The 18,256-nt window shown below is 38.4% G+C and overlaps 1 protein-coding gene across 1 annotated transcript; it reads left to right on the top strand.

Moving 5' to 3' along the window:
- Positions 1 to 4,902: 4,902 nt before the first annotated feature.
- LOC145652044 (uncharacterized) lies at positions 4,903 to 8,910 on the top strand. Its single transcript, XM_081701267.1, has 6 exons — positions 4,903 to 5,208; positions 5,546 to 5,881; positions 6,544 to 6,654; positions 7,085 to 7,137; positions 7,547 to 7,931; positions 8,787 to 8,910. Exons 2-5 carry the CDS (start codon positions 5,779 to 5,781, stop codon positions 7,925 to 7,927), a joined length of 648 nt encoding a protein of 215 aa, XP_081557393.1. The 5' UTR covers positions 4,903 to 5,208; positions 5,546 to 5,778; the 3' UTR covers positions 7,928 to 7,931; positions 8,787 to 8,910.
- Positions 8,911 to 18,256: the final 9,346 nt, after the last annotated feature.

Here is an 18,256-nt window from a genome sequence, read left to right as displayed (position 1 = left end):
TATATATATATATATATATATATATATATATATATATATATATATATATATATATATATATATAAAACAGATTTGGGTTTTTGGGGCGATCACATGGTTGTTTTCTTCTAACTTAGCAGGATACTTTATGTTCAGAGCTCTCACATTCAATGTTTTGACATTTCTCTCCAAGTTCCTGATGAGACCATCCTCACACCAAGCTCTTGAATGCTTCCATGTGTGTGTAGGTTTTGTTCCCCTACCCTGAACACCATAAACTCCCACAGATGCATAAATTATATAAACTACAACCTTATTTAATGAAATATGAATTCTTATATGAAGAATGCTGTGTTCAATTATTCTGTAACTTTCTACCTGTCGTACCTCCTGTGCTTTAGATGGCAGTAGATACCTATGAATTCTGGAGAGGTAGAGGTGACAGTATTATGATATCAGTTATGAGTTGATCTGAGCTAGGATACTTCTACTGTCATCTAGAGGATAATATGAGCAACACAGGAACGGAAGCAACATTGTGGGGACTGTCTCTTGATACTATTTAGATGTTTACTATCGGCAGGTACAGAACTGCCAGCAAAACAGTGCACAAAAACATCAGCTACTCTTGAATACAGAAAGATGTGGGATCTGACCCCCCTATACTGTGATAATGCTGGCGCCTGCAGTTCTTTGGATGTTGTTGTGGGGTCTTTTTTGACCTCTTGGATGAGTCGTCACTGCGCTCTTGGGGTAATTTTTGTCAGCCGGCCACTCCAGGGAAGATTGATCACTGTTCCATGTTTTCACAATTTGTGGATAATGGCTCTCACTGTGGTTCGCTGGAGTCCCAAAGCTTTAAAAACAGCTCTATAACCTTTTCCAGACTGATAGATCTCAATTACTTTGTATCTCATTTGTTCCTGAATTTCTTTGGATCGTAGCATGATTTGTAGCATTTGAGGATCTTTTGGTTTACTTCACTTTGTCAGGCAGGTCCTATTTAAGTGCTTCCATGTGTGTGTAGGTTTTGTTCCCCTACCCTGATCACCATAAACTCCCACAGATGCATAAATTATATAAACTACAACCTTATTTAATGAAATATGAATTCTTATATGAAGATAAGAACATAATGAACAAGAACATAACCAGTTATGTCCAAATTTTATTTAGCGAGAGAGAGAGAGTGAGACAGAGAGAGAGAGAGAGAGAGAGAGAGAGAGAGAGAGAGAGAGAGAGAGAGAGAGAGAGAGAGGGGTGTTGAGAGGTTTATGAGTATGAGCAAAGTTGTAGGAAATACTCCCAAGTAGATTGAACACATTTACATTTACAGCATTTAGCATCCAGAGCAAGTTACACAAGTGCTTTGTGATTTACTCATAGAATAAACACAAGAAAACAAAAGAGGTGTTGCTTTCTCTTCCATTACAGCATGTAAAATCCTGCTATTGAAAGAAAACCAGCATTTTAAATTTTGAAGTAAGCTAAACATGAGAAAACAAAACACCTGCCCAAATGAACATTTACAAGTGGAAGATCCTTTGAGAGACAGGGAAAGTTATACAATCTATATTTGGTAAAATGCATGTAAATAAAAGCATAAACTGCTAAACTAGCCTGATCAAGTGACATGTTTGACAGAAGCATATTCATGTGTCCTCCTCTATCCTGAAGGTCTCCTTGGTAACAGCATCATTAGAACTGTCTGCATTCTTATAAAACTTCACTGTTGTATAAATTAGAGCTTCATCAGACGTCCTTGCTGACTGCCGTGTGTCAAACACTGAGGAATTCTCAGAGAGAATTATAGCATTAGCCGAAACAGTGTGTGTCAAATCACAGGGCTTTGTGGGTAACTGGGCTTGGGCATAAACAGTTAGGGAGGGATCAGAGGGGTTTGTGGGTAGTTTGACAGTAGAGTAGACTGTAGGAGCTCCAGTGTCTGAGACAGAATGACTTCTGGTGTCTTTAATCTCATTGTCACAGACAGAAAGTGGAACCTGAGTAAAGAGGAAAAAATGTTGCGACCTAAACAGCAGTGTCTATGAATGAGATTGAATGTTATTTTTGTTTGTCTACTACTCTTCGCATTCAAGTGAGGTACAAAAATTTATTTTTGGAGTCATATTAATGAAATATGTGTCTATAGTTTCCCTGGACTCCCCAGTTTGAACGCTGGGTGGTGTCAGGAGCAGCAGGTGTTAACAGTATAAGGGAACACACAGGTGCATTTATGTCATTTATCCAGAGCAGGAAAAGAGGTGGTGTTGGATGTGGGAAACACTTCATTTTTGACTGTCATGAGAAACTCACTAGAAACAGGACACTGCACAGAATAACAGCAGGTAAACTTGAAACGCTCAGTATTCTCAAGGAAACAGAGGCAATACTTTGCAACGAGGAAGTGTTAGAGAAACATAGGAAACATAATGAATCACAGGTGTACAAAATTAATACTCTGTTAATGATGATCTCTTTGGAGGATTCTGGGACATGTAATGTATGGTGGTTCCAGAGGGCTGCATGCCAAGTGCATTATAATTCTATTACATATGTAGTGCATTATAATTCTATTACACATGTAGTGCACCTGTTCCAGTAGTGGCCTGCTAATGACCTACAATCATGACTCACCTTATGGATGTGTAATACACTCATGACTCACCCCATAGATGTGTGATACACTCATGACTCACCCAGTGGTCGTGTGAGGAGTCTTGGAGGGACTGACGCTTGGACGATGCTGATCCTTGACATTAATCACAAATTAATAAATTGTAATCACATACTACATGAATACATGGTATTGTTCACATTTCACAGTTAGATACTCACATATATTTACATTAATCTGAGTAGGTACTGTTCAAATGCAGATAAACAGTAGAATACTTAGGCATTAGTTTCTTGTCTTTAGTCCATATTCTAACCGTGCTCATTCATGTACATTTCTAGCCAGCAGAGGGCAGCAGCAGGCAGCTCTGGGGTATAATGAGTTCTGTTCATGACTAATACATTTGTTTAATCTACAATGCTTATAGCACAGATACATGCTGCACTCACATCTGGACATACAGATTTGAATGTGTTATCCTCATGACAATGTTGATTGATAAGTATTGTTTTATGTGATCATTTTTGAAGGGTGTGTGTGTGAGTGTGTGTGTGTGTGTGTGTGTGTGTGTGTGTGTGTGTGTGTGTGTGTGTGTGTGTGTGTGTGTGGTAATGCCCTGCTCCTTCCTGCTTCTCTTTCTGAGAGCCACTATGAGGAATGAGGTTCCCATCAGAAGCAGCACCAGAATCACACACACAACACTGATCACAGTGGAAGATGGAAATCCTGGAGAGGACACAGAATCATAATCAGTGAACCAATCACATTTAACCTTTATCCTGATCATTCAGAAGTGTCTGATGAAGCTGACAGTATGTGAGTAGTTTCACTCCATGCTGTACAGTCCTGATACAGTGTGTCAGCACCTGTACCAGGAGAGGAAGCTGATGTGTGTTTAGATCCTGAGAATGTGGTTGGTGTGGTGAACTGTGGACTGATGCATGATGATGAATGTGATGATGAGGTTGAAGCGGGAATCTCTGGATGAATAGAAAAATAAACACAAGAGTGACATAATCTGAGTCCATGTTATTATTGGTATAGACTGTGGACAGTGACATGTGTCCAGTGCATCTGTAACATATTTTAATGTATTTGCTTTAGAAGAGAATGTAACAGTTGCTTCAGATGTTGTGCATGGAGTTGCTTATATATTCTGCGGTTGTAAATGATGAAGGTGTTTGTGGTTGTATTTCTGGACAAGCACTGTAAAGCTTAAAGATTACTAAAGTAAAAGGCTATGTGTGTTTTAACAGATTTCTGAACGTGTAATGAAATATGCGGTTCATTTGACTCTCACACTTATGAATGTGTTTAATGCACATCACATTTGCTTTGACATGCTGAATACCGTTAAGTGAAGATACATTTAGCAGAATAAATTAGATGGATACTAATGGTCAACTTCTAATTCAGACTCTTCTCATTTAGAGAGTATTAATTGCTGATCAGACACATGGGTCAGACAGGAGCAGTGAACAAACTGCTCACAACTGCCTACAGACACTAGACTTTACAGTCTTGCATACCTCAAGATTAGAAACATATTAGACAAGTTTAGCATGAACAATTAAACATGATTTCCTCTAGATTGTGAAAACAACAAATATTACACAGGTCATGTTATCTACTCACCTGTAACTCTCAGGTAGATCTGTATACTATAAACGGGGTATCCATGATTAGATTTTCAGTTTGATGTAGCTCCACACCAGTATGTACCAGAGTCCTGCACTGTTACATATCTAATAGTCACAGTCAGGATTTGCTTTTCTCTGTGATCATACAGTGATATGTTTCCCTTAGTTATATGTATCTCTGTCTTATTAACAAATGTTTTATCAGAACAGACAGCAGTGTTCACTCTCTTGCAGAAAAACTTGGGTTCAGTCTTGAAGGATTCTGGGTATTTGCAGCTGATGTTCACACTTCCTCCTAGATAGCAGGTCTTATTGATGGGATTTCCATAGTGCAGCCCTATCAGATCAAAACATTTGCATTTATTAACAATGTTTAATATTTATATTCTAGAACATACCATCCTAATAAAAAAGTAATAATAATAATAATAATAATAATAATAATCAGTGGCACAATGGTGTTATATATGATAACATCTCCCAGGGAATTTCATACAGTGACATACAGAAGGTGCAGAACAAATCAAACCAAGACTAAAACACAGCTGAGAAAAAGGGAAGGATGAATTGAAACAAAATGATCAACTTCAATATGAAGCCATTTCTTACATGGATGTTTGTCATGTCTTTCAGATAAAGGAGAGTCCAAGGATATGGAGTCTATATCAGTGACTGCATGTGCAGGAGGAGGAGTCACCATCAAGTGCAAATATGAGGATGAATACAAAACCAAACTGAAATCTTTCTGTAAGAATGTAACAGATCAGTCATGTTTAGATCAAATAACAACAAATCCAAACAGTACATGGACTCATAAAGACAGATTCTCAATTTGTGATAACAGAAGTGTAGGATTCTTCAGTGTGTTTATCAGAGAGCTGTGTGTAAATGACACTGGAACATACCAGTGTGCTGTTAATGTATCTGATCAACTGCACACCTACACTGAAGTGAAGCTCAATGTAACAGCAGGTTAGTAGCATGTAACATACAATTTTGCCAAAATCACTTCATCAATTAAAACTTTCAGAAATAATAACAATTTTGCCAAACTGTACTTTTGTAAATTACCCTCGATAAGGGCATCTGCTAAATTGCGAAAATATAAATGTATACAGGTTAAGCTAAACTTAATATTTTCATGGGTTTGTAGCTGTAAGGGAAGTGAGACTGATGCAGATCTGATCTCTGAAGCGTTCCTAAAGTGGCATATTTCCCTTTTATTAACATAGCAAATTCTAGAACAAAAGAAACATTAAGAACTATTAATAAATGCAAACATTTTGACCTGAATGTGTATGATTGACAGGCTCATGCTGTGGTAAGACCATCAATGCCTATGTAGGAGAAACTGTGAACATCAGCTGCCATTACCCAGAATCCCACAGGAGTGAACCCAAGCTTTTCTGCAAGAGAGTGGACACTGGTGGCTGTAATTATATAGGATCGGTCAACAAATCAGGAAAAAAAGAAAGTAAAAAAAACATATCACTGTATTATGACAGAGAAAAGCAAAACCTGACTGTGACTATCAGATATGTCATGGTACAGGACTCTGGTGAATACTGGTGTGGAACTACATCAGACTGGATAACTGATCATGGATTCAAGATTTATAGTTCACAGATCTACCTGAGAGTTATAGGTGAGTAAATAACAAGAACTGTGTAATGCTTTATTGTTTTGACAATGCAGAGGCAGCATCTATACATCATTCTAAATTACTTCATTAAAAAATTATTTTAGCAAATCCTAGAGAGTCCAGAATCAGTTGATGCTGTTTAGATGACAGGAACTAAACAAATGTTTTTATCCTTGGGTAGTAAAGGCTGTAAAGTAGTCTAGTGCCTGTAGGTAGCCAAGGCTGTAGTCTAGTGTCTGTAGGTTACCTGGAGACTGTAAAATAGTCTAGTGTCTATAGGTAGACAAGGCTGTAAATTTGACTAGTGTCTGTTTGTAGCCAAGTGTCTTTTGTGTGTTTTATTTGTTCACTGCCCTCCCAACCCATATGACTGATCAACAATATTATAAATGTCTAAATGAGTAGAGTCTGAATTAGCTGTTGAACATTGTTACACTTCCCATCTAATTTACAGTACTAAATTTGTTTTCAAATTTACAACCACCAGCACCAAAATGCAGTTTAAAAGCAACCACATCCACAATATCTGAAGCAACTGTGGATTTCTTTGCCTTGTATGAAGTGAAACTACTCACACACTGTCAGCTTCATCACACACTTCTGAATGATCAGGATAAAGGTTAACTTTGATTGGTTCAGTAATTATGACTCTGTGTCCTCTCCAGGATTTCCATATTCCACTGTGATCAGTGTTGCTTGTGTGAGTCTGGTGCTGCTTCTGATGGGAACCTCATTCCTCATAGTGACTCTCAGAAAGAGAAGCAGGAAGGGGCAGGGTATTACCACACACGCGCACACACACACACACACCCTTCAAAAATGATCACATAAAACAATACTTATCAATCAACATTGTCATGAGGATAACACATTCAGATCTGTATGTGCAGATGTGAGTGCAGCATGTATCTGTGCCGTAAGCATTGTAGATTAAACACATTTATTAGTCATGAACAGAACTGATTAGACCCCAGAGCTGCCTGCTGCTGCCCTCTGCTGGCTAGAAATGGACATGCATGAGCACTGTTAGAATATGAACTAAAGACAATTAACTAATGACTAAGTATTCTACTGTTTATTTGCATTTGAAGAGTACCTACTCAGATTAATGTGAATATCTGTGAGTATTTAACTGTTAAATGTGAACAATACCATGCATCCGTTTAGTATGTGATTACAATTTATTCATTTGTGATTAATGTCAAGAATCAGCATCATCCAAGTGTCAGTCCCTCCAAGACTCCTCACACGACCACTGGGTGAGTCATGAGTTTATCACACATCTATGGGGTGAGTCATGAATGTATTATACATCCATAAGGTAAGTCATGATTGTAGGTCATTAGCAGGCCACTACTGGAACAGGTGCGCACTACATCTGTAATAGAATTATAATACTCTACACATGTAGTAAAATTATAATACACTTGGCATGCAGCCCTCTGGAACCACCATAATGTTTACACCTGCTACTCCTGACACCACCCAATGTTCAAACTGGGGAGTCCAGGGAAACTATAGACACATATTTCATTAATATGACCAAAAATACATTTTTGTACCTCACTTGAATGCAAAGAGTTGTAGACAAAAAAAAAAAAAAAAAACATTCAATCTCATTCATAGACACTGCTGTTAAGGTCACAACATTTTTTTCTCTTTACTCAGGTTCCACTTTCTGACTGTGACAGTGAGATCAAAGACACCAGAAGCCATTTTGTCTCAGACACTGGAGCTCCTACAGTCTACTCTACTGTCAATCTACCCACAAACCCCTCTGATCTCTCCCTAGCTGTTTATGCCCAAACCCAGTTACCCACAAACCCCTGTGATTTTACACACACTGTTTCAGCTAATGCTATAATTCTCTCTGAGAATTCCTCAGTGTGTGACACACAACAGTCAGCAAGGACGTCTGATGAAGCTCTAATTTATACAACAGTGAAGTTTTATAAGAATGCAAACAGTTCTAATGATGCTGTTACCAAGGAGACCTTCAAGAAGGAGGAGGACACTTGTGACTATGCTTCTGTCAAACATGTCACTTGATCAGGTTAGTTTAGCAGTTTATGCTTTTATTTACATCCATTTTACCAAACATAGATTGTATAACTTTCCCTTTCTCTCAAAGGATCTTCCACTTGTATATGTTCATTTGCGCAGGTGTTTTGTTTTCTCATGTTCAGGCTGGTGGGTGAAAGACCAAAGGTTGCCATAGCTTACTTCAAAATGTAAAAAATGACAGATAAAAATGGTGGTGTTCCTTAAATAGAGGGATTTTACATGCTGTAATGGAACAGAAGGCAAACCTTTGTTTTATTGTGTTCTAACAAAACCTCTTTTGTTTTCTTGTGTTCATTCTATGAGTAAATGTCAAATCACTTGTGTAAGTTGCTCTAGATGCCAAAAGCCGTAAATGTAAAATTTACATGTTCAGTTTACTTGAGAGTATTTTACTACAACTTTGCTTATACTGAAACCTCTCAACATCGCTTTACTGAAAGGTTTGAATCTCTCTCTCTCTCTCTCTCTCTCTCTCTCTCTCTCTCTCTCTCTCTCTCTCTCTCTCTTTCTCTCTCAATAAAATTTGGACTTTTTTTTTTTTTTTGCTGGTTCATTAAGTTAAAATACAGACAAAGCATAGAGATAAATGGAGACAGAGAAATGCAGTAAGCTCCAGGAGCTCTGACATGTGTACGAAGTGACTTGGTGTGGTGATGTAACGTGTGACGGTCCGAGTGCCGCAGGGCGTGAGACTTCTTCGACAGGGACGAACATTTAATAACATAAACGACAGCGGCACTCACGTATTACAAACGATAGACATGAACAAGAAACGATTGACGTTAAACAAAAACATAAATACGTTACATTCAGACATTAAATCTACAATGACCAACCACCACAGGACGCCTACTCCCTTGGCGAAGAACGGACTTCCTAGCAGGAGGTGTGTGGACACCCCCTGCACTGCCGCCTGGATCCCAGGATATTGGGGAGAGGACCATGATCGCTGTCCGTGTCTTCTCCGGAGACAGAGTGGAACACCCCCAGGAATTTCTTGGGGGGAGGGGCTAAGGCTGTGGAGCCTGGGCCGAGGAGGATCGAGGGGCACCACGACGACCAGAAAGAGGGCGGTCGCGTGGAGCCAGCGGGACCTCCTAAGCCCTTTAGGGGGAGGGGTCATCCACCACACAGTATGTAGTGCTTGTGCTAGGTGGTATTAATGATGGTTAGATAAACCCTGTTGATCTCCTCAGCTGTTCCCACATGGTAGAGACTTGCAGCCAGAAACAGTGCAGTTCTAAGAACAGACTATGTGACAGTCAATCTTGATGAATGGCCAGTTGAGTCTATAGGCTGAGCTCAGTGATGTCGTGATGACATCTCTCCAGCTCCATATGCAAAATGTCTGTAAAAGAAAGTCACATTTAATTGTTACATATCTTATTATATGTGTATATTTCATATTATAGTGATTTAGTGTCTTTAATAGTACAATAGTATTTTAGTGTAATGTGGCTTAAACCCAGGACACATAGGTGATGACCCCCACACTGTGCTGGGTGAGCTACCACACTTTAATGACGGTGAGCCCATGTGAAAACAGTTAGATCTTAGAATAGGTTAAACAAGAGAAATAATCAAATCCCAGCCATTTTGTTGCGATGCAAACAAGCTCCCGCTAGACTATGGCAGCCATAAAATAACCTGCCCGTATATCGCACTTCAAAGGAATGGAAGACAACAAAATGGGAGGAAAAACTAAACACCATACTGAGTGCAAAAAAAAAAAGGATGCCGCGGGAAGAATGGCAGCCCTGATGCACTGGGGAAAACCAAACTCTGAAACTTCCCAAACAAAACCAGAAAACAAGGAGGAACTTTAGTGGCTAAGGGGAGCCTTGGGAGAGAACCAGACTCGAGAGGGGAAAACTGGAGAAGGGAGGGCACGTGTAAAAACACAGACCCCTTCGCAGAGCAGAAAAGGGATGTAGCACAAGGGCTCACAGACCTCAATACCCAGAGTTACCAGCTAGGCGCTTGGCTCACAACTTTAGCAAAGACCCAACACAGAGTGATTGCAATACTGGGCTTACAAAGATCTAGCCCATCTGTTGGGCATCAAGCCTGATTAGGCGTGTGTCTGACTTGAGACCTCCATCTGGTGGCCGGAGGGGGCCTCAGCCTGGTTACAACCTGGTTACACATAGTGTCTTTAATAGCGTACAAAATTCTTAATAGTGTCTTTAATATTTTACTATTAGTCTTTAATAGTGTCTTAGTGGGTAGACAAGCCCTCACACCCCTTCCACACAATCAAATAGCAAATATAAGTGCACACGCACGCACGCACGCGCACACACGCACACGCACGGACGCACACACACACACAGATAGACAGAAAGAACTCCATTGAATGTTTTGCTGTCCCAGCAGAGTCAATTCCACCAAGTGCAATGGAGGCCAATACTGAAGTGATAAGTCCCTCATTCATAGTGTTACATTTCCTTTTTCTCTGTACTGTGATGGACAGACTTTAATGAGAACTAAAGACAAATACACTGATGCTAATGAGCGGTAGAAATCTGTACATCACAGTTAAACTTGGTTTCAAACCAGGGTGCCACACTGATTTTAAAGCAGTTCACTTCTCCACTGGGACGGACACCTGTAGGTTCTTCTACTTGGAAAAATAAAGTCAGGAAGTTGCACACCATGGGTACAAAACACCAAATCAACAGCCAGTGAAAAGAAAATGAGAAACATAAGTAACAGAAAAATGTTTTTAAATCTATTTAAAAATTTTAAAACAATGAAAGTTTGAGTTTTGTGCACATTAAATTTGGGCTAGGATTTTAAAGTAATGCTCATGAAGATTAATATATTTTGTAATACAGTAGCCGATAACCTGAATTCTCATTTCAGCAGTATTCACACCTGCTGTCTGAATGAGACCCATGTGACAGAAGATTGTGGTATCACATACATTACAGTAGAACTTCAGTGGTGCCTTCTACTGTAATGTAGAAAACAGTAGAAGAAAAACAGAAGAAAATGACAGAAGAAATAAGTGACATGAAGAAAACTAACCTGAAGAAAATACAGTAAAGTGAACAGTGATGTGAAGAAAACTGACCTGAATAAAAAACAGTAAAGTGAACAGTGATGTGAAGAAAACTGACCTGAAGAAAATACAGTGCAGCCTGAAATCACCAGTCACATACAGACAATACAGTTCAGAATGTTTGAGCAGGGACAGATCAACAGACTATGCACACAACGGAATATCAGAAATGATCTCTAATTTTTTAGTCAGGATATTATAGATTCTAACTTGAAGTGCATAACTATTAAAGATCATCCTTACTCTGAGGGAACTTTGAGACCCAGAAGCAGAGCAGAGAAGTGACCACTTTTGGTTTCTGTATGACACAGGTGGCTGGCCATCCAGCAGGAAGGACACGCCCACTTCAGCTCAGGATCACAGCACACAGCTGCTCCGCTCCCAATCGCCTTCATATTAGTCATACTCACCTGTTTCACATTCCGAACCCTCTATGTTTAAACCCACAGGTCCCGGAAGGCACCGCTGCACATTAATGGTCCTATGACTGAAGTATACGACGGAGCTTCACGTTGCCTCATAGGTTATATTCTTGTTTTTGTTCTACACTACGTGTATACGCTATGGACAATAAAGAGCACTTCCTAGCAGCCTCGTCTCTCGCTCCATCTGTGTTGCCACCGTCACACTGTAGAAATGAATAAGCCAATACAAAGTAAGTGAGCAGCTCACCACTTACTGTGAACATATTGAAATTATTAATATAAACATTTTATTACCGTTAAAAAAATTGTGCGACAATGATCAATAAATGATTCAGTTACAAGCAGGGGTGATTCTAGGATTAGAGCTTTAGTGATGCAAAGCACACAATGAGACCAGCACCCCCATCACACACACACACACACACACACACACACACACACACACACACACACACACACACACACACACCTGTACATCATTCCCTCACCTGTGAAGGAAGAACATCTGACTTTTTGGATGTTCTGTACAGCCACCACACCACAGACAGACTGTAACTGGTGTGTGTGCATGAGCGCATGTGATCAGTGCAGCTACTGCACGGCTTCTGGGAGAACAGGGTGGGGGAAGAGTAGGAGAGAGAAAGTGGATCGTATAATTCATGAGTGAAGGGACGATTGCTTTATTTTCATTGTTAATATATTATGTTTAAACCATATGCCTTCTACGGTTTTAACATTTTTTCAGAGACAAACTTCTGATCTACTTAAAGCCCACCTAAACAGAGCATGACTGTTAAATAAAGAAGAATGTAAATTTCCTCCTGAGAAACTATTATATCACTATAAACATCTGAGCACATAAAACTGTGAGAATGACTGAGAATATCACATAAAGCTGATGTCTGAGCTCCCAATCTATAATTGTATGCAGTGTCCACTTGAGGTCTTTTCTTTGGAATAACTGCAGCTGAGGTTTATGGCTCTTCTTACATGCCAGACTTTGTAATGGACTTTCCACAGCATGAGAGTCAATTATGAACAATCTGCATATCCTGCATATCCTGGCACTTAATATGCCAATAAAAGGGACCTACATGAGATATTTTACTATTCTAATATTAATGTGTCTTATAAAATATGAGTTAAAGAGTGTGAGATGGATAAATGAGTGACTCATGTCTCTATATGATGATAAAGTCCTGATTTGCTACATATCTGATGGTCACTGTGAAGATTTGCTTTGTTCTGGTGAGTACTGGTGAGCTGAATCAGACAGATAATCTGATCATGGATATTTGATTTAACTAAAATGTGTGCAAGGTTTACAGCTTTGTTTGTGTTTGAGCCAGTGTTTTTTTCTTTGTAGCTGAAGTCATTCAGTATCTAGATCTCAATTCTGATGGCCATATTTGATGTAAATAATGGAAATAATGCATTACAATGTAAATAATGTGCTTAGAATGTTGTACCGTATTGGCAGCAGCAGTGGGCGGGACTAAACCCTCAGTGGCTCTATTGGCTCTATTGGGTTTCTGTATAAAAGAGATAAGTATTAAAAGTAAGTGAACAGCTCACAGTCACTGCATCCAAAGAAGTAGATGCAGTTACAATACATAATACAGTTACAATGTTTGTTCAAGTTTCCAGGGCAGTAGACTAAAAGGCTTTAGCACATACTGAAATAATGATGTACACAGGAAGTGGTTAAGAACTTTTTACTTTATGTGTTATTAATACAAGGTATGAGATCCAAAGCTATAGTGAAGCTACTTCCTCTATGTCACAATAACTGAGTTTTAAACAGTAGGGCCTGTACATTGAAATGTAAGAGACAGTTTCTGTATGTTATTAGCAGAATAAACTAGCTAATCTAGTTATCTGATATAGTCATGTGGCAGGCACTTTTGAGTTCCAGGCTTACAGAGCTAGTAGCAATCATGTGTGTTCATAATAAATACTGGCTTGGGATACAGTGGACCATATTTAAATAGAAGATCTAATTGGTTAAACACATTCAACAGTTATTTAGGAACTGCAGATGCTGCTAAGCTGACTCTTTTATCCAAAGCAACTTGCAATTATGTTTCAGTACAACTTGAGAGTTAAGGGCCATGTTCAGCAGCCCTGCAATGGCAGGGCTTGAACCAGCACCCTTCCAATTACACAGCAAGTACCTTAATCATCAAGCTACCACTGCCCAAGGTATAGTGATCACTACATAGTTATTCTACTAGTGGTTCAAAGAGGTGGGTGTTGAATAGCTGACACTAATGGAGAGAAGGAGGATTAGGGGCAGGTCTCTCACCCAGCAGCAGGGGGCAGAGTGCCAGGCACTGTCTACAGGGCTGAAACTACTGTTTGGTCAGCATCCCCTAACAGCCTATGATCACTTAGACTTAGCATCATATAAACAAATAAGATACTAGATTAATGTAAACATGGTGGTGTGGAACAAACCATCATTTCTTGGTTATTGGTTAAAATGGTTAAAATGGGAGATAAGGCCAGTGAAATTCCAATTCTTCTTCCTCCTCTGCTTATCTATAATATAATTGTATTTTAGCATTCTAGAAATACACAAATATAAGCAAATAATCACTGTCACACCTAGTACCACAGAAAAGGCTTGAACACAAGACTCAGATACATAAAGGAAGTCAAGCCCAGACTGTCTCTACTGTCTTGGTAAAGTAGAGAAGGGTGGAGTGCAGGGTGTATGGGATGGAGAACTCATCCTGGTCTACATCTCTTCATGACAGTAAGAATTTTACTACAACTTTGCTTATACTCATAAACCTCTCAACACCTATTTGCTGAAAGGTTTAAAGTTTAATTCTTAAATATTGATTTTCATATCTGAGATCAGATGCAGTGTGAAGATGAGAAGAATCTTCATTCTGAGTTCAGCTTTATGTCTACTGACTCCAACTCCTACATAAGATGTGTGTTAGAGATTGTGTGTGTCTGTCTATGTAGGTCCCTGCCCCTGTATCTGGGCTTACTAAATCTGTCCATCTTCTTATGGCTTAACTCATATGAAAAAAAACCTCATTTCTATTTTTGCGGGCAGTGAAAAATAGAATGGTATTAATAGAATGGCCTTTGAGGTCAAATTATTATCATCAGTACTGAAAAATTGCCCAAGGACCAATCTGGATTTAAATCTTGATTCTCAACCCAGCTGTTTTCATAGAGAATATAGAGTGCATCTGGAAAGTATTCACAGCACTTGCCTTTTGCCAGATTTTGTTATGTTACAGCATTATTCCAAAATGGATTAAATTCATTTTTTCCCTCATAATTCTACACACAATACCCCATAATGACAAAGTGAAAAAAAGTTAATTTGGAATTTTTGCAAATTTATTTTTTTTTAAAAATCACATGTACATAAGTATTCACAGCCTTAGCCATGACACCTTAATAGAAATGAAGCCTTTATACCAAGATAGAGCTAGTACCAGAGTAAGAGCTACACAGACTATAGTTACCCCACCACCCACAAATTAAAACTAATAATAATAATAATAATAATAATAACCTGTAATAATAACCTGCTGTACTGTACTAGGATTTATTCTATGAGTAAATGACAAAGCACTTTTGTAAGTCGCTCTAGATAAGAGCATCTGCTATATGCCGCAAATGTAAATGTAATAATAATAATAATAATAATAATAAATGTCCTGGAGTGCAGTCAAGTGGAGGTGATAACCCATCAACATGGTTATGTGTCTAATAAAGTGACCACTAAATGTATGTACAATGTAAATGTACAAAGATTAAAACAATGACCTTAAGCCTCCTACTATGGAGAGAGAAACATGCATCTAAAACTACTTTTGTTCTCTCTCTCTCTCTCTCAATAAAATTTGGATATTTTTTTTTGCTGGTTCATTATGTTAAAATGCAGACAAAATGTAGAGATAAATGGAGACAGAGAAATACAGTAAGCTCCAGGAGCTCTGATGTGTGTGTGAAGTGACTTGGTGTGGTGAACCCTCACTGCCTCTATGCCAAAGCTCTCCCACATTTCAACACACACACACACACACACACACACACACACACACACACACACACACACACACACGGACACTTCTAAGATTTATCAGTTGCTAAAATTTTTTATGCTAATAAAACTCTTATATTAATAATATTAATAAGTACACTGTTTGTTAAAGTTTCCAGGGCAGATGATTAAATATTTAAAGCACATACTGAAAATTACACAGAATATTACACAGTGTAAACTCTGCTTGATCAATACACAGAGAGTGATTAAAAGTGGTCAGTGTAGGATAGGGGACACTAAATGAATTCTTACTATTAGAATATATAAATATTCTAAACATTGATACTATCCTGCTAAATAATACCTCAACAAGAATATAGAAATATAAACAAATAATCACTGTGAATATAAATAGCTTCAATTGGACCAAGTAGGCAAGTAGTTTATTAATGGTTCATATACAGTGATGTGAAAAAGTGTTTGCCCCCTTCCTGATATCTTATTTTTTTGCATGTTTGTCACACTTAAATGTTTCAGATCATCAAACAAATTAAAATATTAGACAAAGATAACACAAGTAAACACAAAATGCAGTTTTTAAATTACGGTTTTTATTATTAAGGGAAGAAAATCCAAACATACATGACCGTGTGTGAAAAAGTGATTGCCCCCCTGTTAAAACATTAAACTGTGGTTTATCACGTCTTTGGAAAGCTGAGTTCAATTTCTCTAGCCACACCCAGGCCTGATTACTGTCACACCTGTTTTCAATCAAGAAATCACTTAAATAGGACCTGCCTGACAAAGTGAAATAGACCAAAAGATCCTCAAATGCTACAAATCATGCTACGATCCAAAGAAATTCAGGAACAAATAAGATACAAAGTAATTGAGATCTATCAGTCTGGAAAAGGTTATAAAGCTATTTTTAAAGCTTTGGGACTCCAGCGAACCACAGTGAGAGCCATTATCCACAAATTGCGAAAACATGGAACAGTGATGAACCTTCCCAGGAGTGGCCGGCTGACAAAAATTACCCCAAGAGCGCAGTGACGACTCATCGAAGAGGTCACAAAAGACCCCACAACAACATCCAAAGAACTGCAGGCACCAGCATTATCACAGTATAGGAGGGTCAGATCCCACATCTTTCTGTATTCAAGAGTAGCTGCTGTTTTTGTGCATTAAATAAGGTTGTAGTTTATATAATTTATGCATCTGTGGGAGTTTATGGTGTTCAGGGTAGGGGCACAAAACCTACACACACATGGAAGCATTCAAGAGCTTGGTGTGAGGATGGTCTCGTCAGGAACTTGGAGAGAAATGTCAAAACATTGAATGTGAGAGCTCTGAACATAAAGTATCCTGCTAAGTTAGAAGAAAACAACCATGTGATCACCCCAAAAACCCAAATCTGTTTATATATATACATATACTCTCATCATTCTAGAGCAAGATCCTAGTTTGCCCTTTCCCTCCACTCTGTGTACTGCTTTCACACCAGCTTTGAGTCTGGAAAGCCTATCTAGCTAGGGTTTGAAACCCAACTATCTAGATTGCATTGAAAAATAAGTTTATTCATCAAGTTCAATAAGTTTCTAAATGTGAAACAGGTATTAGATCAGGTTCTTTTGCAATGCAGTTTTTTCACAATCCACAAAGTTAGGCATTTGTATTTAAGCCTTTAGTTTACTTTTGATCCTGATAGAAAAAATATAAAATATTGGAATATTAGGCCCACACCTAGTTCATTCTCCATTAAGAATGACAAACCAAACTGGCTCTTTTGTCTTTCTCATATTTCTGTTCATTTATAGTTTGTTTGTTTGGTTGGTTGGTATTTTTTTAATTTGCTCAATGTTTAAATATAATACTTTAGAGTAACATATTTCATTTTTTTAAATATATATTTTATAATGTGTTCCTTTGAGCTCAACACTACCACAAACTTCAAAAGATTACACAGATGACTTACTGACTTTGTGTGATGCTCTCCTAGAACAGATGAGAAAGAAATGGCAGAAGATATGTAGCTAAAACCTTTTACTAGCACTGTTTTCATTCACTGCATCTGAACATTGTATTGTTGGGCTTTATTTGTTCAGGAAATTCGGTAGTCTATCAATGTTTATTGTCTAAACATACTTTTTTAATTGTCTTTTTTAAAATTAGAAATTACATAACGTATTTACTGAAGTGTGATTCAAACTCATGCATGATAATACTCTATAGTCTAGGAAAATGTCAGGAAATAAACAGGTGATATACATATACAATGTGAATCATATACAATGTGAATTAAATGTAAAGATATTTTTTGCCCTGTCAAAACACGAAAGAATCCTCTGCAGATTCAGTACAAAAGCCAAGCCAGTAGATCAAACATGATCCAACTATAGATGACCCATTGTGCCATCTAGCGTGTCGTAGTTTTACTAAGCTACTGTCACAAATGGCCACCCTCCTGGTGCCACTGTTTCTTTAGTTTCCCTGTCATGTCTGTTTTGCTTTACTTCCTTGTTCCGCTCCTTGTTTTCATTTTCATTTTTTGTTCACTGCTGGTGGAGTTTGTTAGATGCAGACCTTTTTATTTACGGCGGGAATTCACCTCCATGTTTATAATCGCGCTGTACATTCACCCAGCTCGAGCACACAAGAGGCTCTCCAGGAGCTGTATGGAGCGATTAGTGAACTGCAGAACGTTCACCCAGGCGGACTGTTTATTGTTGCCAGAGATTTCAACCACACAAGTCTCAAGTCAGTACTGTCTAAATTCCATCAACATGTGAACTTTGCAACGAGAGGAGCAA

The sequence above is a fragment of the Electrophorus electricus genome, chromosome 18 (assembly GCF_041902795.1).
Source record: "Electrophorus electricus isolate QZ-2024a chromosome 18, ASM4190279v1, whole genome shotgun sequence".
NCBI lineage: Eukaryota > Metazoa > Chordata > Actinopteri > Gymnotiformes > Gymnotidae > Electrophorus > Electrophorus electricus.
Note: the sequence above shows the minus strand (reverse complement) of the source record. Positions and strands in the feature narration are given on the sequence as shown.